At 42.4% G+C, this 17,209-nt stretch overlaps 1 protein-coding gene across 2 annotated transcripts; it reads right to left on the bottom strand.

Moving 5' to 3' along the window:
* Window positions 1-788: 788 nt before the first annotated feature.
* Window positions 789-16,974, bottom strand: chrd (chordin). 2 transcript variants are annotated; one of them, XM_005738328.1, is made up of 21 exons: window positions 16,509-16,974; window positions 14,292-14,395; window positions 14,041-14,167; window positions 11,471-11,617; window positions 11,246-11,363; window positions 10,862-10,949; window positions 9,812-9,953; window positions 9,431-9,568; window positions 9,237-9,319; window positions 7,448-7,595; window positions 6,196-6,302; window positions 5,592-5,871; window positions 5,265-5,500; window positions 5,055-5,168; window positions 4,194-4,391; window positions 3,966-4,059; window positions 3,789-3,845; window positions 3,117-3,220; window positions 2,625-2,888; window positions 1,863-1,956; window positions 789-1,643 (listed from the first exon to the last, which is right to left on the bottom strand). In XM_005738328.1, the coding sequence occupies exons 1-21, from the start codon at window positions 16,651-16,653 to the stop codon at window positions 1,576-1,578; spliced, it is 2,856 nt and encodes a 951-aa protein (XP_005738385.1). In that variant the 5' UTR covers window positions 16,654-16,974; the 3' UTR covers window positions 789-1,575. The 2 variants fall into 2 exon arrangements, with proteins under 2 accessions (XP_005738385.1, XP_005738386.1); XM_005738329.1 differs by lacking the exon at window positions 16,509-16,974 and adding an exon at window positions 15,906-16,136.
* Between the last annotated feature and the right edge of the window lie 235 nt (window positions 16,975-17,209).

The following is a 17,209-nucleotide window of genomic DNA, read 5'->3' as shown; positions in this document are numbered from 1 at the left end:
TTAATGAGTTTTTTGGGTTCATTGAGAACATGGTTGTTGTTCAATAATAAAATTATTCCTCAAAAATACAACTTGCCTAATAATTCTGCACTCCCTGTATGTGTGATCATAGGCTACCACAGGATACTTAACCTTTGACTTCCACTATCCCTACTCTCTGACAAACACAGACTGGCAAACATAGTGGAGGTGGACAGGTGTGTGGTCAACCAGCTGTTTTCAGCACACACCTCTGGTGTATTAATGTGCTTTATCCAGCAGAGTGCAGCAGCAGATTTCTATGTGAGTGTGTGTGTGTGTAATGGAAAGAATTCTGTATGCCCTTTGGCAGTGTCTGCACTCCTGATTCAGGAGTTTCGTACATGTGTACATCTGTAAAAATATATTTATGTTCCGGTCTGTCTGCGCTCTGCCTGTGTCTTTTTTATTGTGAGGTACGTATGGGACAAAACATTACACAGCACATGTGGTGAGTGATGTGGAAAACAACCAGGGGAAGGAAAAAAGAAAGAACCGATGGAGCAAAAGGAAAAATATAAAAGGGAATATGAGAAACAGGAAATTAAATGACAGAAATGGGAGGTCAGAGGAGAAAGAGAAAGCAAAATCACTCATGTCTGTCACTCCCACTCCACAGCTCCAACACTGTGGGAGAGGAACGTGCCGGGAAACTCAGAGAGGAAAGCAGCATAAAAATCCTGCCGACCTTAAATGACAAGTGACAAGTGATGTATAAATGATGAAAAACCAGAGGGATTATCAGCACGCTTCTACCAACAAACATCTTTTTTAATTTTTTTTCACACTGTTCAATAAATACAAAATGTAAACAAGCTTCATATTCATAAACAACAAAGACAACGGGCATCATGAGATCTGACTGAAATTCAAAACAGGAAGAAGAATAACCAGAGCAGAGCATAGAAGCGCTGAGATCGACTGGAGGTGTTTCAGACCTCTTGCTGTCGAGCGGCACTGATCCGTACGTGAGCGACACCGGGTGGAACCACAACAATGAAAGCAGCAGACTGTGGCAGAGAGTTTTCAAACCCTGCCAACTTCACTGTCTTGTACATCTTGTATTGCTTATTATTTATATTCTTTACAGGTAAAAAAAAGGAAACACTTGCACGCGCACACATTCACACTGATTTAAGCTGTGCTTCACAAAGAAGCTCTGTCAGTCAAATACAACTAGCTCTCTCAATATTACCAACATTTAAAAGTCCAGCTGGATTTCTGAACACTGAACAGCGTTATCTGTTTACACCATTTGTCCATTTTTTGTTGAGCTGCTTCCAAAAAAATTACAATTAAAAATCCAACACATGATCAAGGCACGAAAATGAAGGCAGCATATAAGTAAATGCTGGTGGGTCGTCTCCGCAGTTTACATTCCTTCACTTATTGAGTCTTTTATTCCATTTTACAGGCCCGCTGTGTCCACGTTGCCTCGTTACAATCCTGAAGCTGATACAGGGTGGGTGTCAGGGGAGGGAGGGAGGAAGGAAGGAAGACCTCAGAGAGCAGCTCTGGCTTTTTGTCCATCTTGGACGAATAAGGGAGGCTCAGGGATCAGTGGTGTCTCCAGGTTTGTCTTTTGTCTGGAGCCTTCATCACCATGTCATCTTCTTCTTTGTCATCTATAGATAAAAGCAAAATGTACTGAGCACCCACGAAACAGGAAGTTGTGCTTTTACACTAACACTGTGCAGAAACAGCTTCCAAGTACAACGTTACCCGGCGAGAAGCAAATTCTTTCAGTGCAGATGTTTACATGTAATTAATAGCTATTTACACTCATCACAGATGTTTTATTACATATAAAGCGACCTTTCAAAAGGTCAAGAGAGTGTGCTTACCGAGACATTCGGGGCAGCAGGAGCCCTCTGTGCGGGTGATGTTGGAGCAAGTCAGTAGTGGACATTGTTTCCTCTGACACTTGGTCACACCATGCTGTGGAGAAAAAGGAAGGATTTGTGAAAATAAGCAACATGTGGCAGTAAAGGTTGTTTGTTTCCTCTGATAACATTAGATATACCTGCTGTATTTTCTAGCTGTAAAGTCAACACTGAATAAATGCATTAACTGGGTCTCCTTTTTGATACTTTTTTCAGATTATCTGGCTTTTCAGCTACTAAGCACTATTTTCACTACCCACTCTAGCTAACAGTTAACTAACTCCATAAGCTAGAATGAGTACGTAGGATACAAAGTTTTTATTAGAGATCTTAACCGAAACCAGCTGTTGCCCACTGGAGCTGGAAATGAGGATGTTGAAAATAGTGAGAGTTGACCAAACAGATTAACCAATACAGCGAGCTGAGAGGTACTTTAAATACTGAACAGCAAAACTGGGGGATGACTCAACACACGCACACACACGCACACACACAGCACACACACAGCACATTCACATTACTGGCTTCAGTTCCTTATCAGATCTTGTATTCGGTTATCTTGAATACATTTAGTCTGAACTCTCTGGAAACTATGATTCATTTCCTTAGTTATATAATGAAAATATCATCTATCATCCATTAAGTATCAGAAAAAACATTAATAATATAAAAGTAACATTTTGGTAAAGTAAGAGAATTTCCTCTTGTGTCATATTTACTTACATCACACCAGCAGTTGATGCACTTCATCTCCCCAAAGAGTGGCACCCAGGGATGCCAGCTGTCGCTGTTGTGGTAGTAGTTCTTGCCAAATTTGCAGTATCTGGGGCTGTCTGCTTGCATCATGTCACTGTGCTCCAGGGCTGCAGTGGTCCTCTCCTCCTGGGGGCACACCTTGCAGCAGTCGGTGGGGTGACGTCTCACTGGGTGACTGCAGGTCAGCATTGGACATGTCACCTTCTCACAGTGAACCTCTCCTGTAGATCCCTATGGATAAAACACAGCCAACAGCAGGAGGTCAGCAGCAATTTTTAACTTCAGCAGCTGACTTATTGCTTTTTCCACATAAATAGTTTGGACATATCCCAAGAAAGAACTGATGAGAAATGTATTAAGGCTTCACTTTCTTTGGACTCTAATACAAAACAAATGACCCATTAAGAGCCAGAAAGTAAAGCCAGCCAGATGTGAGGGGATTTATTGATATGTATTTACCTTGCAACTGCACACGGCACATTTAATGTAGCCAAAAGGAGGAACAAAGGGGTGCCATGTGGTCCCAGGGGCATGCATCTTCTGGTCTCCTTCGAAGTAACAACCTGACAGAGAGAAAGGGTTACTGAGGACAGTCAGTAAGAAAATCCCTGAAGGAAAAAAATGCAGCACTGAGACATGCAGAAATAAAGGCAAAATAAAAATGAAAGAAGACCTGTTACACGTTTTATTTTTTACATATGCTGTTATGGTAGTTTATCTTTTACACTCGTGTATGTACAAGAGCCTTTAAATGATCATTTTGGTCTGACTTTTGGTTTAGTAAGAGCAGATATCCTCAATATGATCTTAATGTGATCATCTCTGGCACATAGCTCTGGCAAAAACTGCAGAATCCCCACCCACCTGTTGCTCTAATCTCTTTTATGAGGGGCAGCCAATCAGAAAAAAAGCTGACTGAAAAAAAGAGGAGGAGCAGAGCTAAAATGACTTTCACTCAGCAAATAATCTGAGGAGCTTTGTCAAGGCCCAGTATTCTTTCAACTCACGCAGAAGTACTGAAGTAAAGATTAAGAAAAAATTATAGGAGATGGAAACGAGCAAAAAAAGGTCCCTTTTAAAGAATGAGAAAGAAAGAAGAGCTGAGTTATAGACAGAAGAAGTGGTCCCTACCTTCAGGATGTTCATCAACCCTCTCTGGAACTTTCACGTCTTTGAGCTCCTTCGTCTCTGTACAGGAAAAAGGAAATGGAGGAATTAGTTTGAAGCTTTATGATTGCTGTGGGAATAAAATAGATCCACAAAAAGCAGTGTGAAACCTGATGCTGAACTAAAAACGGACTAACTCACCATCACAGATGGGGCAGCATTTGCCCTCTGGTTTAATGGTTCTGGAGCAGGTCAACGCCGGGCAGATGACTGGATCACAGATCACTGTTCGCTTCTACAGAAAAAAGCCCACAAAGATTTGACACGGACATGAATTTTACATGACCTGCTTTTTAAATGTTTTAACATTCTATTAAAATGATTCATTTAAACATCAAAAAAACATTTTTTTGTGTTTCTGGTGTTAACCTGGCAGATGCAGGAGAAACACTTGTCATAGTTGGGCGTCCAGCTGGAACCATGAGGGTAGTGCTGGTTCTCAAAGAAGCAGGTATGGGGGTCTTTTTTTAGCTCCTCGGGGTCCTTTGACAGAAAGTCTTCCAACTCCTCCTCCTCCTCCTCTGCCTCGCTCCTGGTCCCAAACTCGCAGTTGTTTGGCACGTGGACCTGGTGAGAGGGAATGTGTGAGGAAAAGAAAGGAAGCGACAGATGGACATGGAGGCCATGAAAGAAAAAGAAGAAGGGGGAGGGGAAGAAATAACAAGAAAGATGGAAAAAAAAAGAAAACAGGAGAAAGCAAGGTTAGAGCAAGAGTGATGTTGGACACAGCTGACACAGCTGACTAAAAACCGGTGTCAAGTCATCTACAGTTAATTGTTAATTGTTGTTAAATGGAGCATTTTTGTGCTCCTGAGCAGATGGCTGTTTATGTGTTGGACCTGTTTCCTATTAAAACAGCTGGATACTTCTGTTCCAAGTGTGTGAGAGAGATCACTCTTCTTAGTTCAACTGTTAAACAACATATTGTTCAACAACTACACCTGCAATGCTGCAGCTAGCTTTGCAAGCAGCTGTGGGCTATGGCTGTGAAAGTGTGTTGTTTTGTGTAGGCTAGTAGGCACTAAGTGGGCAATCACGCAACCTCACAAATACAAGGCTTCTTTAGATTGCTAAAAGAAGCTCCCGTTTGCACACATCCAAAATTACACTTCTAAATGTGAAAATCTTAGTGGTTCATCTTTTATATATGACCTGAGATTGAAGTGCCTGTTTTAAAAAAATCCAAAAAAAAACCAAACCACAAATTGAGCACGCCAAAGTTGTACATACCTGTCCTCGTATTTCTCCTCTCGGGTTGAGCTTGGTGCTGACCTGGATGAAGGCTGTTCCCTGGTCCAGATGTTTCAGTAATTCAACACTGATGTCCTTTAACACTCCCTGAGCCTTGAGGAGACCAAAAGACAAAAACATTGAGTGGCCTTCTTTACTCCAAATACACTGATGTGCGTAAGGACACATTTATTGTGTACACTGATGTACCTTTGAGCCATAGAAGCCAGTGAGCAGCCTCATGTGGGTGCTATCATCTAGCTCTCCGATCTCAGCCAGTCCGTGGAGGCGGGCGTTCACCGTCAGGTCGTCAGTTTGGCTGAGGCCTGCAACAAGTATCTCATAATGCAGGTGGCAGTATTTGTCCACTGACACCCAGGCGTGGCCAGAAGCACCTGTTCTTACTGGTGGGGACACAAAGTGGCCAGCTAGAGGGGTGGGCAACTCTGGAAGAAGAAGAAGGAAGCAGTTCAGAATATTTGCATGCATATTGGCATGGTTTTTTACATTCATTTCACAACCTTAATCAATGTATACCATGTCTAGGTGCCTCTAGGCCACTATAAGGGAGGGCCTTGATCTGCCCCCGCAGCTCCCCCTCCTGGCTGTGTGCTGTTGCGACATTGATGAAGAGCTCATTCTGCAGCAGCATGTGCATGTGTCGGGCCTCCAGGCGGCTCCAGCTTCCTATCGCCTGCCCCGTGGCCTTGCTGAACTCTGGCGTTAAATCGCACAGGATGGAGCGCTTGTTTCTCCTACGTGGCTTCAACTCGATGGTGAGACTGACAACATCGCTGGTGAGCCCTGTGACCTGAACCTGAAGAAGAGGAGAGAGAAAGGTTGAAGTCTAATCACTGTCAGTGTTGCCTGTTTTATTCTAAGGGTGAGGGTTACTGCTGATCTCTCTGTGTTTATGCTTTCCATGTATACATGGAAACATACAGGGTGGGGAGGCCCCAGAACAGAGTCACACTAAACCACATGGAAATAATAATCCTATTTTGACTAAAGTACCTTGACAGAAATGCAGCTGGACCTCTTGCAACACTCAAATAAAATTTGAGTCAAATCCAGTCAAAATATGTATTGCAAGACACATTTGTGAACAACAACAACCCTGCAAAAGTGAGCAGACTCATACCTGGTACTGCAGCGTTCCATTATCATGGAGGTTGAAGATAGCAGATCCCACACCTCCCGTCTTCCCTGGGATCAATGCATTACTGCTGGACATCACACTCTGAATAGCTGAGCCAGAGAAAGACAGATTCATATCAAAAATCCACTTCAGAGCACATTCCTGCTCACACTACTTATCTAAAATCAGCCACGTTGACGCCCCTCTCTTTAATGTACAGCCTGACGCCATGCGAGATGATGCAATGATTTCTGTCACAAGTTTTCTGAGAATAAAAAATATTACAGCCACATACCCATGATTTTATCCATTTACTGAAAAAGAGTCATTGAGAGGGCAGATTAAATTGGACAACTAGTCAGGAGGCGTGTCTGCTTGTGTGGCACTCAGGCCAAATACATATATGTTAGCACACGTGCACACACACACATGCATACAATAACCCACCCAAGATTTAAGCTTCAAAATGAGGTAACCTTGGCTGAATGCAGAAGGCTTAAAAGAGTGGGCTGAGAGGACAGAAGGGAATGAGTAAGAGAGGAGAGTGCTGAGAAAAACGTCTGAAAATGACACAGACAGAAAGAAGCCAGAGAAGAGGAAAGATGCCAAAGAGGACAGCAGATGATGGGATAGAGAAATGAAGGGAGAGAGAGTGGGAATGAGAGTGGGAAAAAGTGAGGAGGGGGGGATTGGGTTTGAATTCTTCAGACATAATATCAAGCTGTTAATCACAGGACTGGAACACTGGCAGGGAAACCCACGTCCTGCAGACTGTGACCTTGGCAGTGCAACTGTGTGAGTGACTATGTGTGTGTAAATATGTTACAAACCAGCATCTTCATACATATGTGTCTGTGTATTACAATAAATGTTTCACGCTAATGTGAAATGTCCAAATATGCATTGCACTGAAAGACTGTGTGCATGCTTTAACTGTTTCAGACGATTAAGCTGTCCACAACATTCCTCCAGCCATTCCCCGCGCGCACACGCACACACACACACACACACATGCAAACAGTCTTGGTGGGCCACCAAGTCAAACAGAAGGTCTGTAAACATGGTTTTCCCCCAGCGATAAGACTTGAAAGAACCCAGACAGAAAAAAAGTATTTATAGAGGTGAATGACAAAAACAGTCCACAGATGGACGAGCAGCAAACCAACAAACATGTTCTCAGCAGCCTCATTGTCTGGTGCCTTAACACTGCTGGTGACATGTAGGCGAGGATGGACCGATTGCAGTAAATACTTACTATCACAAGATTTTCTGCCTGTGATGAAACCTGAGATTTGCCTGGGATCCTGACCCTCGGCGGCCACAGCGATCTCTAGCTGACCGCGAGATAACCAGAACAACTCACGACTCTTCAGATCTGTCAGCACCTCTGCAAAGTCCGGATCCTGCACACATTGAAAAGTACGAAAAGTTAAATGTGGATAAATATAAAACCATTTTCCTCTTAAAACAAATGCCTTTTCAAATGCTAGCAATAAAAATGTCACATTATGCCTTTTTGGATGTTGTTGACAGGATGTTGGTTCAACACTGGCATGTTACCAGAGTAACGAAACCTCAACTTATTTAAACCAGTTTCCAGCTAAAATAAAAAAAGTTCCTTCATTTTGGCACAATTAAAATGTGATCTGCAGCACAGAGAGCAAAAACAAAAGCCGAAAGACAGTGAAATTGGCTTAAGATAAAATAAATAGGGCAGTCAGAAAGGAATCACGAAGTCAGAACGCATCAAGGGCACAAATGGCTTTCTTACAGAAAGAACACAGATTTAAAATTGCCCCCACTCATACATGCACACTTAAAACTTGAGGCAAAAAATATGGCTTGAATTGCCTTAAAAGGTTTCATACTGAGAGAAATTAGATTTAATGCAGGCTGACCGGTCTCCAAGAAGACGTTGAAAAATGTTGGATTAATAGGACAGATGCACACGAGTGTTGGAGAAATGTTACTTTTATGACCTGTGGGGCCGCAGTTCAATATAAATACACATGTACCATAAATCCACACAGCGAGGGGCTAAAACAGAGTGGGAATGGCGGGGGGTGGGGGGGTGAATGGACACAATTATGAGAGAGGAGGAAATGTGTTGTACAAATAAAGCCAATTATCTTCATCATCATTGCCCAGCTAGAAATAGTGTATGATATGTAATTCATAGTTAAAGTGTGTGTTTTGCGTGTATTTTTCATGGACCGTCTCTCAGAGAAAGAGAGGTGCATCGGCCCTTCACGCAATTCCTGGCAGAATTAAAAACAGGCCCGCCTTTCATCACTCCTCCTCCTCCTCCTCCCTCCATCCATCTCAGCCCCGCAGACCACTAACCACTGACATGTGTGAGGAGTGTGTACGCAGTGCATCCTCTTTACCTCCCTCCTACCCTCCCCTCTTTTCGTCTCCCAGACGTCTCACATCTGTCTCATGCAAAACTACTTGCTAACTTTCTCCCCTCTAGTTTCCTCTCCATCCAGTTTTTTTTTTAGTCTTGTCTTTTCTGTGATCAGAGCAGCGGCAGTGGCAACATAACTAGGATGTGGTGACAAAACCACATCCATCTCTGAGAGAAGGAGGCGTGGGATGTTCTGTGTCCTAAGTTTTTTAGTGAAAACAACACTGCTCCTCCCCCAGTCACCTTTTAACTTTTAGTCTGTCTCAGATATAAATACATCTATTTTACTTTACCCAAAGTGCCCACTTATTTTACTTGGTGATGGATTGAACAACATCTATGGCTCTTTTTGAGTACAAAATATCATACCTGTCAACATTTTTCAAAATCTGCCATTTTATTCAGTTCTTTTTCATTTAATTTTCAGCATAATACCCAAATATTTTGTGAAACTGTGACATTAAACTAAAAATTTCCCCTCAATATGCACAGTAACTACCTGTCACTTACGGATGGATGCATTATTTAAAAATAACATTTTTAAATAATTTCCCAGAAGAAACATGAAGAAGAAGTGAGTCTTAAAAAGGAGTGTTGCGAGGTGTGAAATGGTGGCTACATCAAGCTGGGTACTCACATGAGACGTGATGTTGGCTCGGATCTCTCTCAGGATGTGCTGCCGGCACAACAGTTGGACTCGGATGGGCACCAAAATGGGGTCTGAGAAGAGACAGAGTTGTCTCAGTGTCACTCTTTTACATTCCTTGACTTTCATATTAATGCATCTACATTTATAGAAAGATTTCAAGTGAACTTTCTCCTTCCTCTCACCTCTATCTCTGTGTTGGATGAGGCCCTGCAGGATGAGGATGAAATGGAGGTTGTTCTCAGTGTCACTCAGCGTCAACATAGCAATGCCTCCCATGGCTGAATTCTCTTCCTCTGACGTCAGTATTGAACTGAATGTCTCTGTATGTAACACATGTGCACATTAGATCTGCATTCTCTTACAGGACTTGTAAACAAAGCCGGCACATTTTAGCTACATTAATCCACGCGAAGCCTTTTAAGATTACATGAAAATATACACGGCTCTGCTGCTTTGTAAATATTGGGCTTCTTGTGTACTGTGACACAAAGACAAAGGCGTACACATGTCTCAAAAAAAAAAAGAGCCATTAGAGAGCTACAGCATCCCACATGGATACACACCAGCAAACAGTGCTCTGTGTTTGATGATCCTTCCCTCCACTTCGTCCCGTTGGCCTGTGGACGTGGACATACTGATGTGCATCTGCTCAGACTGCAGCTGTCGCAGTAGAGGCTCAGCCACGTTCTTCCATACTCCACAGATCTACACACACAGAAGCAGGTAGGTGCTTAAAAGATGGAAATCATTTTATACTTCTTCAGGATAGCATGCATGTGGCAAAAACACATATCAGACACCACAGGCACATCTGTTGAATACATCCAACCATTGTACTCTCAATCCTGGGCTGCAAAGCTTCAACATAAAACCTCTCCCTGAGAGCAGAGGGAAGAAATGTGGCGTTGTGCCTGTGCCTCATAACTCAAGAGTTCAGGGGTAATCTCCATTTTAATTAGCGATGTTCTCTGTCCCCCTGCTAAGCAGTGATGTAACATGTGAAAAATCCTCTCTTTCCCCAAAGTTTTGCTTAAGCAAAACCCCCTTCCTTTTCTCATGCCAGAGTGTTTTCTCTAAGGTCCTCTGGCGCTTGACGCTGCCATTTATCTAAAAATAATAACAGGCCCAATTTCTGGGACCTGCATTTAGGGGGCTCCTGCCTCACTGAGCAGGCAGTTCAGGTCTGAAATGGAAAGTGGAGATGTGTGTGTTTTGATGGGAAATGATGCTTAGTGACAAGAGTCAGACCTCGAGGAGCATATGGACATGCATGCACATTTAATACTGTTACATCAACATATCAGTTTACTGATTTATCTGGATAATGCTAGCCTGCTATTAACCTTAAAAACCTGAACGGCCACGTGTTGATGCTAACCGCAATCAGGCTGACTCTGTCATGTTTAAGAATGGGCAATGGAACAGAGAAGAAGTGTCACCGCATGTGTATTTGGCTGTCAGCGAGTGTGTTTATTGTTTATTATTGCAGAGTGAGTTATGAGTGAAGAAGTGGCAGGGTGAGTGCTCATTACACCGGTGCTTAGTTTCCCTTTCTGTCCAGGAGCACTCACGCACATGTAACAGGATGTGAGGAGATGATTTTCTATTCTTACCATGTCGGAGTCTCCCTTGGGGACTCTGTACTCGAAAGCAGGGGTCCCATCTGAGTCCAGGAAGACAATCTTAGTGGGATGGCCCATTCTGGAAAGCCAGAGGGAAATGTAAGCGAAATGCAGGCAGAAAAGTTGACAAACTTTTAATTTATTGAAAATAAATCTTTTTTTTTCACCAATTCCAGTTTTATATTCTATTATACTGACTGCTACTCAAAAAACAAAGTTTGTTTTTACAAAAAATAAAAATATATTAACACAGGAGGTTTGTTTGGAATAAGCTGGAAAGGCGCTGGAATAGTTAGCAACAGGCACTGATATTAGCGTACCTGATCTTTAAAAAAAAGAACAGAACGACATCTGAAGAGAAGCAAAGAGTCTCACCTCTGGTATGTGATGGAAAAGGTCAGGCTGCTTCTGGTCAGAGTAAAGCGAGCTCTGGCAACTCCACTGGGGCTGGGCAGCCACGAGTCCTTCAGTCCTGTCAGCACTGCCACAAAGTCTGCACCACAACAGAATGTTTCATGAGCTGTAGTGTTTTATTCAGGCTCTGTGTCATGTGTGTTCAGGACAATTCTGTCTATTTGTAAGCAGGTGCTCCATATGTACCTGTGCGGCTCTCCCCAGGCCCCACGTCCTCAGAGCTCAGGTAGGATCTATCATTGTATGACTTGTGGAGTTCTTCCTCTCGCTCTTTGCTCTTTCGGGGGAAATATTCAAAGGAGTTCAGCACAGAGTCAATCTGTTTTTTACCACCTATAAAATAAAATAAAAAAAACACTGAAAGTCACTAAAAGAATCTGTAAATTACTGTCAAATAGTGTATAAGCAAATAGACAGTTTCCCAAACTACTGTATTGAAATGTACACTGGCTATACACTGCAAATGTAAGTAATGACCTTGTGTAATTTCAATGATAATATATAAGCATGTAAATTTGAAAAAAGTTTAAATGAAGAATGAAGGTAGAATTAAGTTATCTGTACTCTTTGCCTGCATTTATTTCATTTGTACTTTTTCTCACGGGAATAAGTTCAGTTAGGTTATGTTTAGTCTTCTTGTGGATGTGTAATGTGGTTTCCACTGTTTGTGTGGCTAAGAACACTCTAAAGGGTTAGCCAATAACACATGAATAGGACACATGCATGGGAAGAAAAATAAGATGTTTGTCTTTTAACACATAATATAAATCCTGTGTATAATAAGAGTGCAAAAGTTTAAAAAAAAGTTAAATGAAGTTTTTTTTTATTTGATATACTATAATTGGTATATTCTTTTGGAGGCAATGAGTCTGCATATTTTTAAGTAAAGTCAACGTGTCAAAATCAGACAGTGTGTGACTTATCCCACTTCAGTAAATACAAAAGTAAGAAAATGATGTAAATAAACATGTGGTGTAACTCAACTAAATACGAATAAGAAACATTAACTTAAGGTGTTTATTTTGACTTGTGAAATACTTCAGGATGATAAGTCATATGAACTGCACACAGCACGCCAGAGTAAAAGAGCTCTTATTTGAGCCACAAGTTCTTGCATAAGTGAAGCCAAGTCATCAAACTCTGGAAAAAAACCCAACTGCTATTAACTACTTTTATGGTACTGAGATTTCTTTCAGCATCTGCCTTTGAAACAGTGTCAGTACCTGGCAAGATAAACAGCATAAAGACAAACATTTGAAAACACATTGTGCCAAAGTCTGGTTCACACATGACAATAAAACACTGGCTGCTGTGCTTTAAGAATGGATGGAGTGCGAAGCATGTGGATAAAGGGATCGGACAGTGACAAATCTAGGCTGATCATGGCAGGTAGAAATTCCAGAAGAATGAGCAGAGACGGGAGGAAACAAATGAGGCAGAAGATGTCAGACGCCACTTATTTCTTGTTTCTCAGCACGAGGTTGTCTCTTGCAGCAGAGGAGTTTAAGGAGAATTGGGAGCGACACTGGCATGCGATCCTAACAATGACCTGCTGTTTCACACAAACTCTCCTGATGCTATGTGTGGCCTTCGCTGCTTTGCACACACACACACACACACACACACAGACAAAAAGTGACACATAAAGCCCTGCTCATTCAGCCAAATACAGCCTCTCTGATATGTTCTTTGAGAAAGCAATCCACACACTGCCTCTTACTCACTCAAACGCTATTTCACCAAGGCTTTTTTTCCCTGAGGAACTCAACTGGACTGTCTGCTGTGTGATTCACACACACACACACACACACACACACACACACACACACACACACACACACACACACACACACACACACACCACCTAAAACTCATCTCCAATCTCATAATTCCACTGCTCTACTGGGAACGCTGAAGCCCTTCTGGGCAGCATCACTCTCACTTCTCCCCAGTTGGTAATACTACATGCTCAGGTGCTCACACACACACTTATACACCCACCATTTTCCAACACTTACATAAATATACCAGGTGCAAGGTTGCCAAAGCTAAGACAAACACACTCAACCTTTTCCTTAAAGCTTGACCACAACAGACACACACACACACATATATAAACACACAGTGTCTCCACGGTGTTTTACCTTTACTTTCCATTCCATTACCACACATGCCATGGAGAAAAACACCCATGGAGAATAACACTGCAGCATGAAGGCCCACCCTTTGTGTGTGTGTGTGCGTGTGTGTGTGACCATGTGTAAAGCAGCTCTGACTCCCTAATAGGGTGAGACTGTGTGCGCAGCAGTGTGCAGACAAGGTAAGTGACTATGTGAGAATGAGGCTAAATAGGTGGGTGGTGCTTTCAGCTGAGACTGGTTGGAGAAAATGTCCATTTGATGCGGCTGAATGGAAAATCAATTGACTCGCTCATTGTATTCAGCAGCTGTTCTGACGGCGAACAAGCTTACCCAAGGAGGCAAGAAAAACAACAACAACCAAGGAAAAGTTATAGAGAGGAAGAAGAAAAAGAAAGAAATAGAAGTTGAACAGAATAAACAAAAAGAAAGTTGAAAAAATTGCTCTTGTGACAAAAGGGGGGAAACAACTGCTCTCTCCACATACAGTTTGTTTACTGAATTAAGAATGTTCATGCTTGTTTATTCAGCTGCCTGTTTTTCATGTGTTTAGGACTACTAGAATTGCTTGACATCTACAAAAGCTGAGAGCAGCATTTGAGCTGAGAGGATGATTACCTTGAAGACAGGTTTTGCAGCAGTGACCCGCCAGCTGGACGGGATTGTCGCAGTCCAGGGCCGGACAGTCCTGTTTTATGTTTTTGCAGTTTACCTTTCCCGACACCTTACCACGGCGACTCTTTTGCTGCCAGAGAAAAATAAAAACAAACACACACACATTAGTCAGCTCACATGGAGTTACAGCTTACTGCAGGGGAAAAAAGTCAAACACAACATGTGGAGTGAGATCACACTAAGCCAAAACTTACAGGTTCACAGTGGCACTGGACACAGTGCATGATGCCAAAGGGCTCCCCCAGGTCTGGGTGCCACTTGTCCTCCAAGGAATAAAAGCGACCTCCAAATGAGCATCCTGCAACACAAACGGTGTTGATTACACACAGCAAACATTAGGCGATTACAACCTCATTTCTTTGGCTCTTTCCAAAATAAAGAACTTGATTAGAAAAGCAAAACGATATGCTTAAAAAAATGTTTTTCTTTTTGAGATATGCCAAAATTAATTAGGGAACACAACAACAACAACAACAAAAACTTAAAAAAAACAAAAAACATTTTAAAAGATAAGCTGGACTTTCTGATATTTAGAGTTTTCCTACTATGTTCTGTTATAAGTGGTGGAACCTCATATTAAACATGGGCAATGTTTTCAAGGCCGAGTATAAGGCAAATAAGGATTATATTGAACGGAATATCATGCAAAGCTATTCTAGTAAGTTCTACTAATAAAAAATTAAAACATTTAAAAATAAAAAAACACACAACTTAAAAAATAAGGATAATACTCCACTTTAATAGCAAGAAAAAGACTAACTCATTTTTATGACAAACCACAGATACCAGACCACGAGTGCCATTTGCATACTTAAAAACAAATAAATCCCACACATGAGCTCACTGCCCAGACTTGCTGGAAGCTACCAAAACTCCCTGGATGCCTCAAATTTTGGAACTCGAGCTTTGCATCCTGTCAGACCTAAATGATCCAGAGAGAAGTTCCACTCAAACTTTTATCAGAGATTCCCAGATTCCCCAGAAACACACACACGTCTTAATTAATTCAGTGGGCATATTATAAAGATTATACAGTATACTGAACTTCTAGTGAAAAGGATTTTTACAGTACATGATGAGTTCAGTCTACTTTGAAATGAAAGTGAACAATGGGCTGCAACTCTTCCCATATTTTGCCCAAAGTGGATGCGAAGGAACTCCAACACTCTTGCAGAACATGTGAGCCTTTCACTTTAAACCCAGTGTGCTGGAGCAGAGCTACGGCTATAAAATACACATCCATGTCCTAATATGTAGGGACGGGGCTGTATATTGATGTTACAGGGGATAAAAATAGCTTTCAGTGTTGTTATTACTAGGCTGCACTCATAATTAAGTGTTTGTCACGCCGAGTTACCGCAGGAGTATTATAATTATTTTTGGTTAGGGTGACTGTATGTGGTGTGTGCACGCACAAACTTGATGTTACCCTGGCCAGCTTCACTCGAGCTGATGGCTCTCCCCCGCTCACGGCTACCAAGCTGGTTCGCATTATTCTTTCATTAAAGTTACTGCACACTTTAAACAGTCCAGTCGAGTTAAAGGGAGAGCCAAACAGAGAGCCTCGCCACTCCGCGCTGCGCTCAAATAGAGGAGGAGGAGGAGGCTCCGAGGAGCCAGCGGTTGTAATGGAAAGTCGATTGATTTGAGTTTCCAACATGAAATTACACGTTATAACGGGGTGGTTAACGTGGAGTTCCCGCTGCTCTGTGCTCCAGAGTAGTTACCTTATAAAAACCGCGGCGAGCTTATGTACGAAGGGGCTTTCACATATGAATCAAAAGACATCGACTGCGGTTATGACTCACATGTTTGCCGCTGGTTTACACATGAAGCAACCTGGAACCGGGAGAGGAAACTAGAAAAAAACGACTGTGTACTACTGCAGCGGAAAAAGCTAACTTTTAAATGTCGAGATTTAACGGTCTTTAAATGTTAGCTAGCTCCGCTATCGGCGCTGCTGTCGCGTGCACAGCTAGAGGGGTGAACTGGGGTCATAACCCCACACCCACGAAACAACTCACGGAAAAATAGACATTTTAACAGTAAGTAATTTTATATCAAATTATGCACATTTTTAAAATACATTCTTCATATAAAAAAAGAAATAATTAATAACAAAAGTTTTAAAACAAACAAAACTTTTAAATTGTTAATTAGCTGCTGCTCAGTGCTGCCCCCTGGGTCACAAACTGTTTACACAGCAGGGGTTACCTGATTTGGAAGCCTGAAACTGATGCTAACAAATGCAGCTTAGGTAGCCAACTTCTTCAGAGGCTTTCAAAGCGTGCGGCCATTTTTATAGCTATTGCTGGTATAAAAAAAAACACGAGTATACTCCAGCTGCCAGCTCAATTCTGCAACACCGCTTTTCTTACGTGGCTTTTCTTACGTTTCCAAAAACAACATACCTGATGTTCCTTTGAAGGGCAGCGGTTCTCTCTCGGGCTGGATGGGCAGAGAGGGAGACTTGAGCCGTGAGGCCGCTCCTCCGTGCAGCCACCACGCGCAGCTCAGCGCGCAAAGCAAGGAGTGGAGTGCGCAGGGAAGCAGCATCACAAACCTCCGCAAAGGACTCCCTTCAAAAACTTCCGAGAAACCGGCTCCTTTAAACCATGAATTACAGTAATGAGAGGGAATAAAACGTTTCCTCCTTATAACAAAACGTCCTTTGTCGTTAGATGTGAACGTCCGCTGTTGAGAATCATCCGAGCTTCGGCCAGACAAAAAGTTTTCCGTGAGCAGGGCAGTACTTGCACCGTCTTTCCTCGGTACCAGCGGTCTCTTCGCAGCCTTGTCTCGTTTGATTTTATAGGCTGCTTCCCTGACAGCTCCAAACAGCCGGGAGGAGGAGGAAGGGGGAAGATGAAGGGTGGGCCGGGTGATGGGTGAGGGGGTGGATGATGGACAGGGCAATCGACACCCCTATCAACTCAATACGCTGTCGAAACGACTGGGCAGTTACAGCAGTGTGTTTCAACACACATATCTGAGACGAGGTGACGGCATAAATATCTTTCCTGTCATTGAATTAGCTTGGTAAATATTTTTTTTCTGGTTGTTGTTAAAATAAAGTAGCTTCTCTGCAACACCCCCCTCCTATTTTTTCATG

Source organism: Pundamilia nyererei, unplaced genomic scaffold (genome assembly GCF_000239375.1).
Source record: "Pundamilia nyererei isolate P.nyererei 1_Seehausen unplaced genomic scaffold, PunNye1.0 scaffold00083, whole genome shotgun sequence".
NCBI classification, from domain to species: domain Eukaryota; kingdom Metazoa; phylum Chordata; class Actinopteri; order Cichliformes; family Cichlidae; genus Pundamilia; species Pundamilia nyererei.
This window is presented reverse-complemented; position numbering and strand designations above follow the sequence as displayed.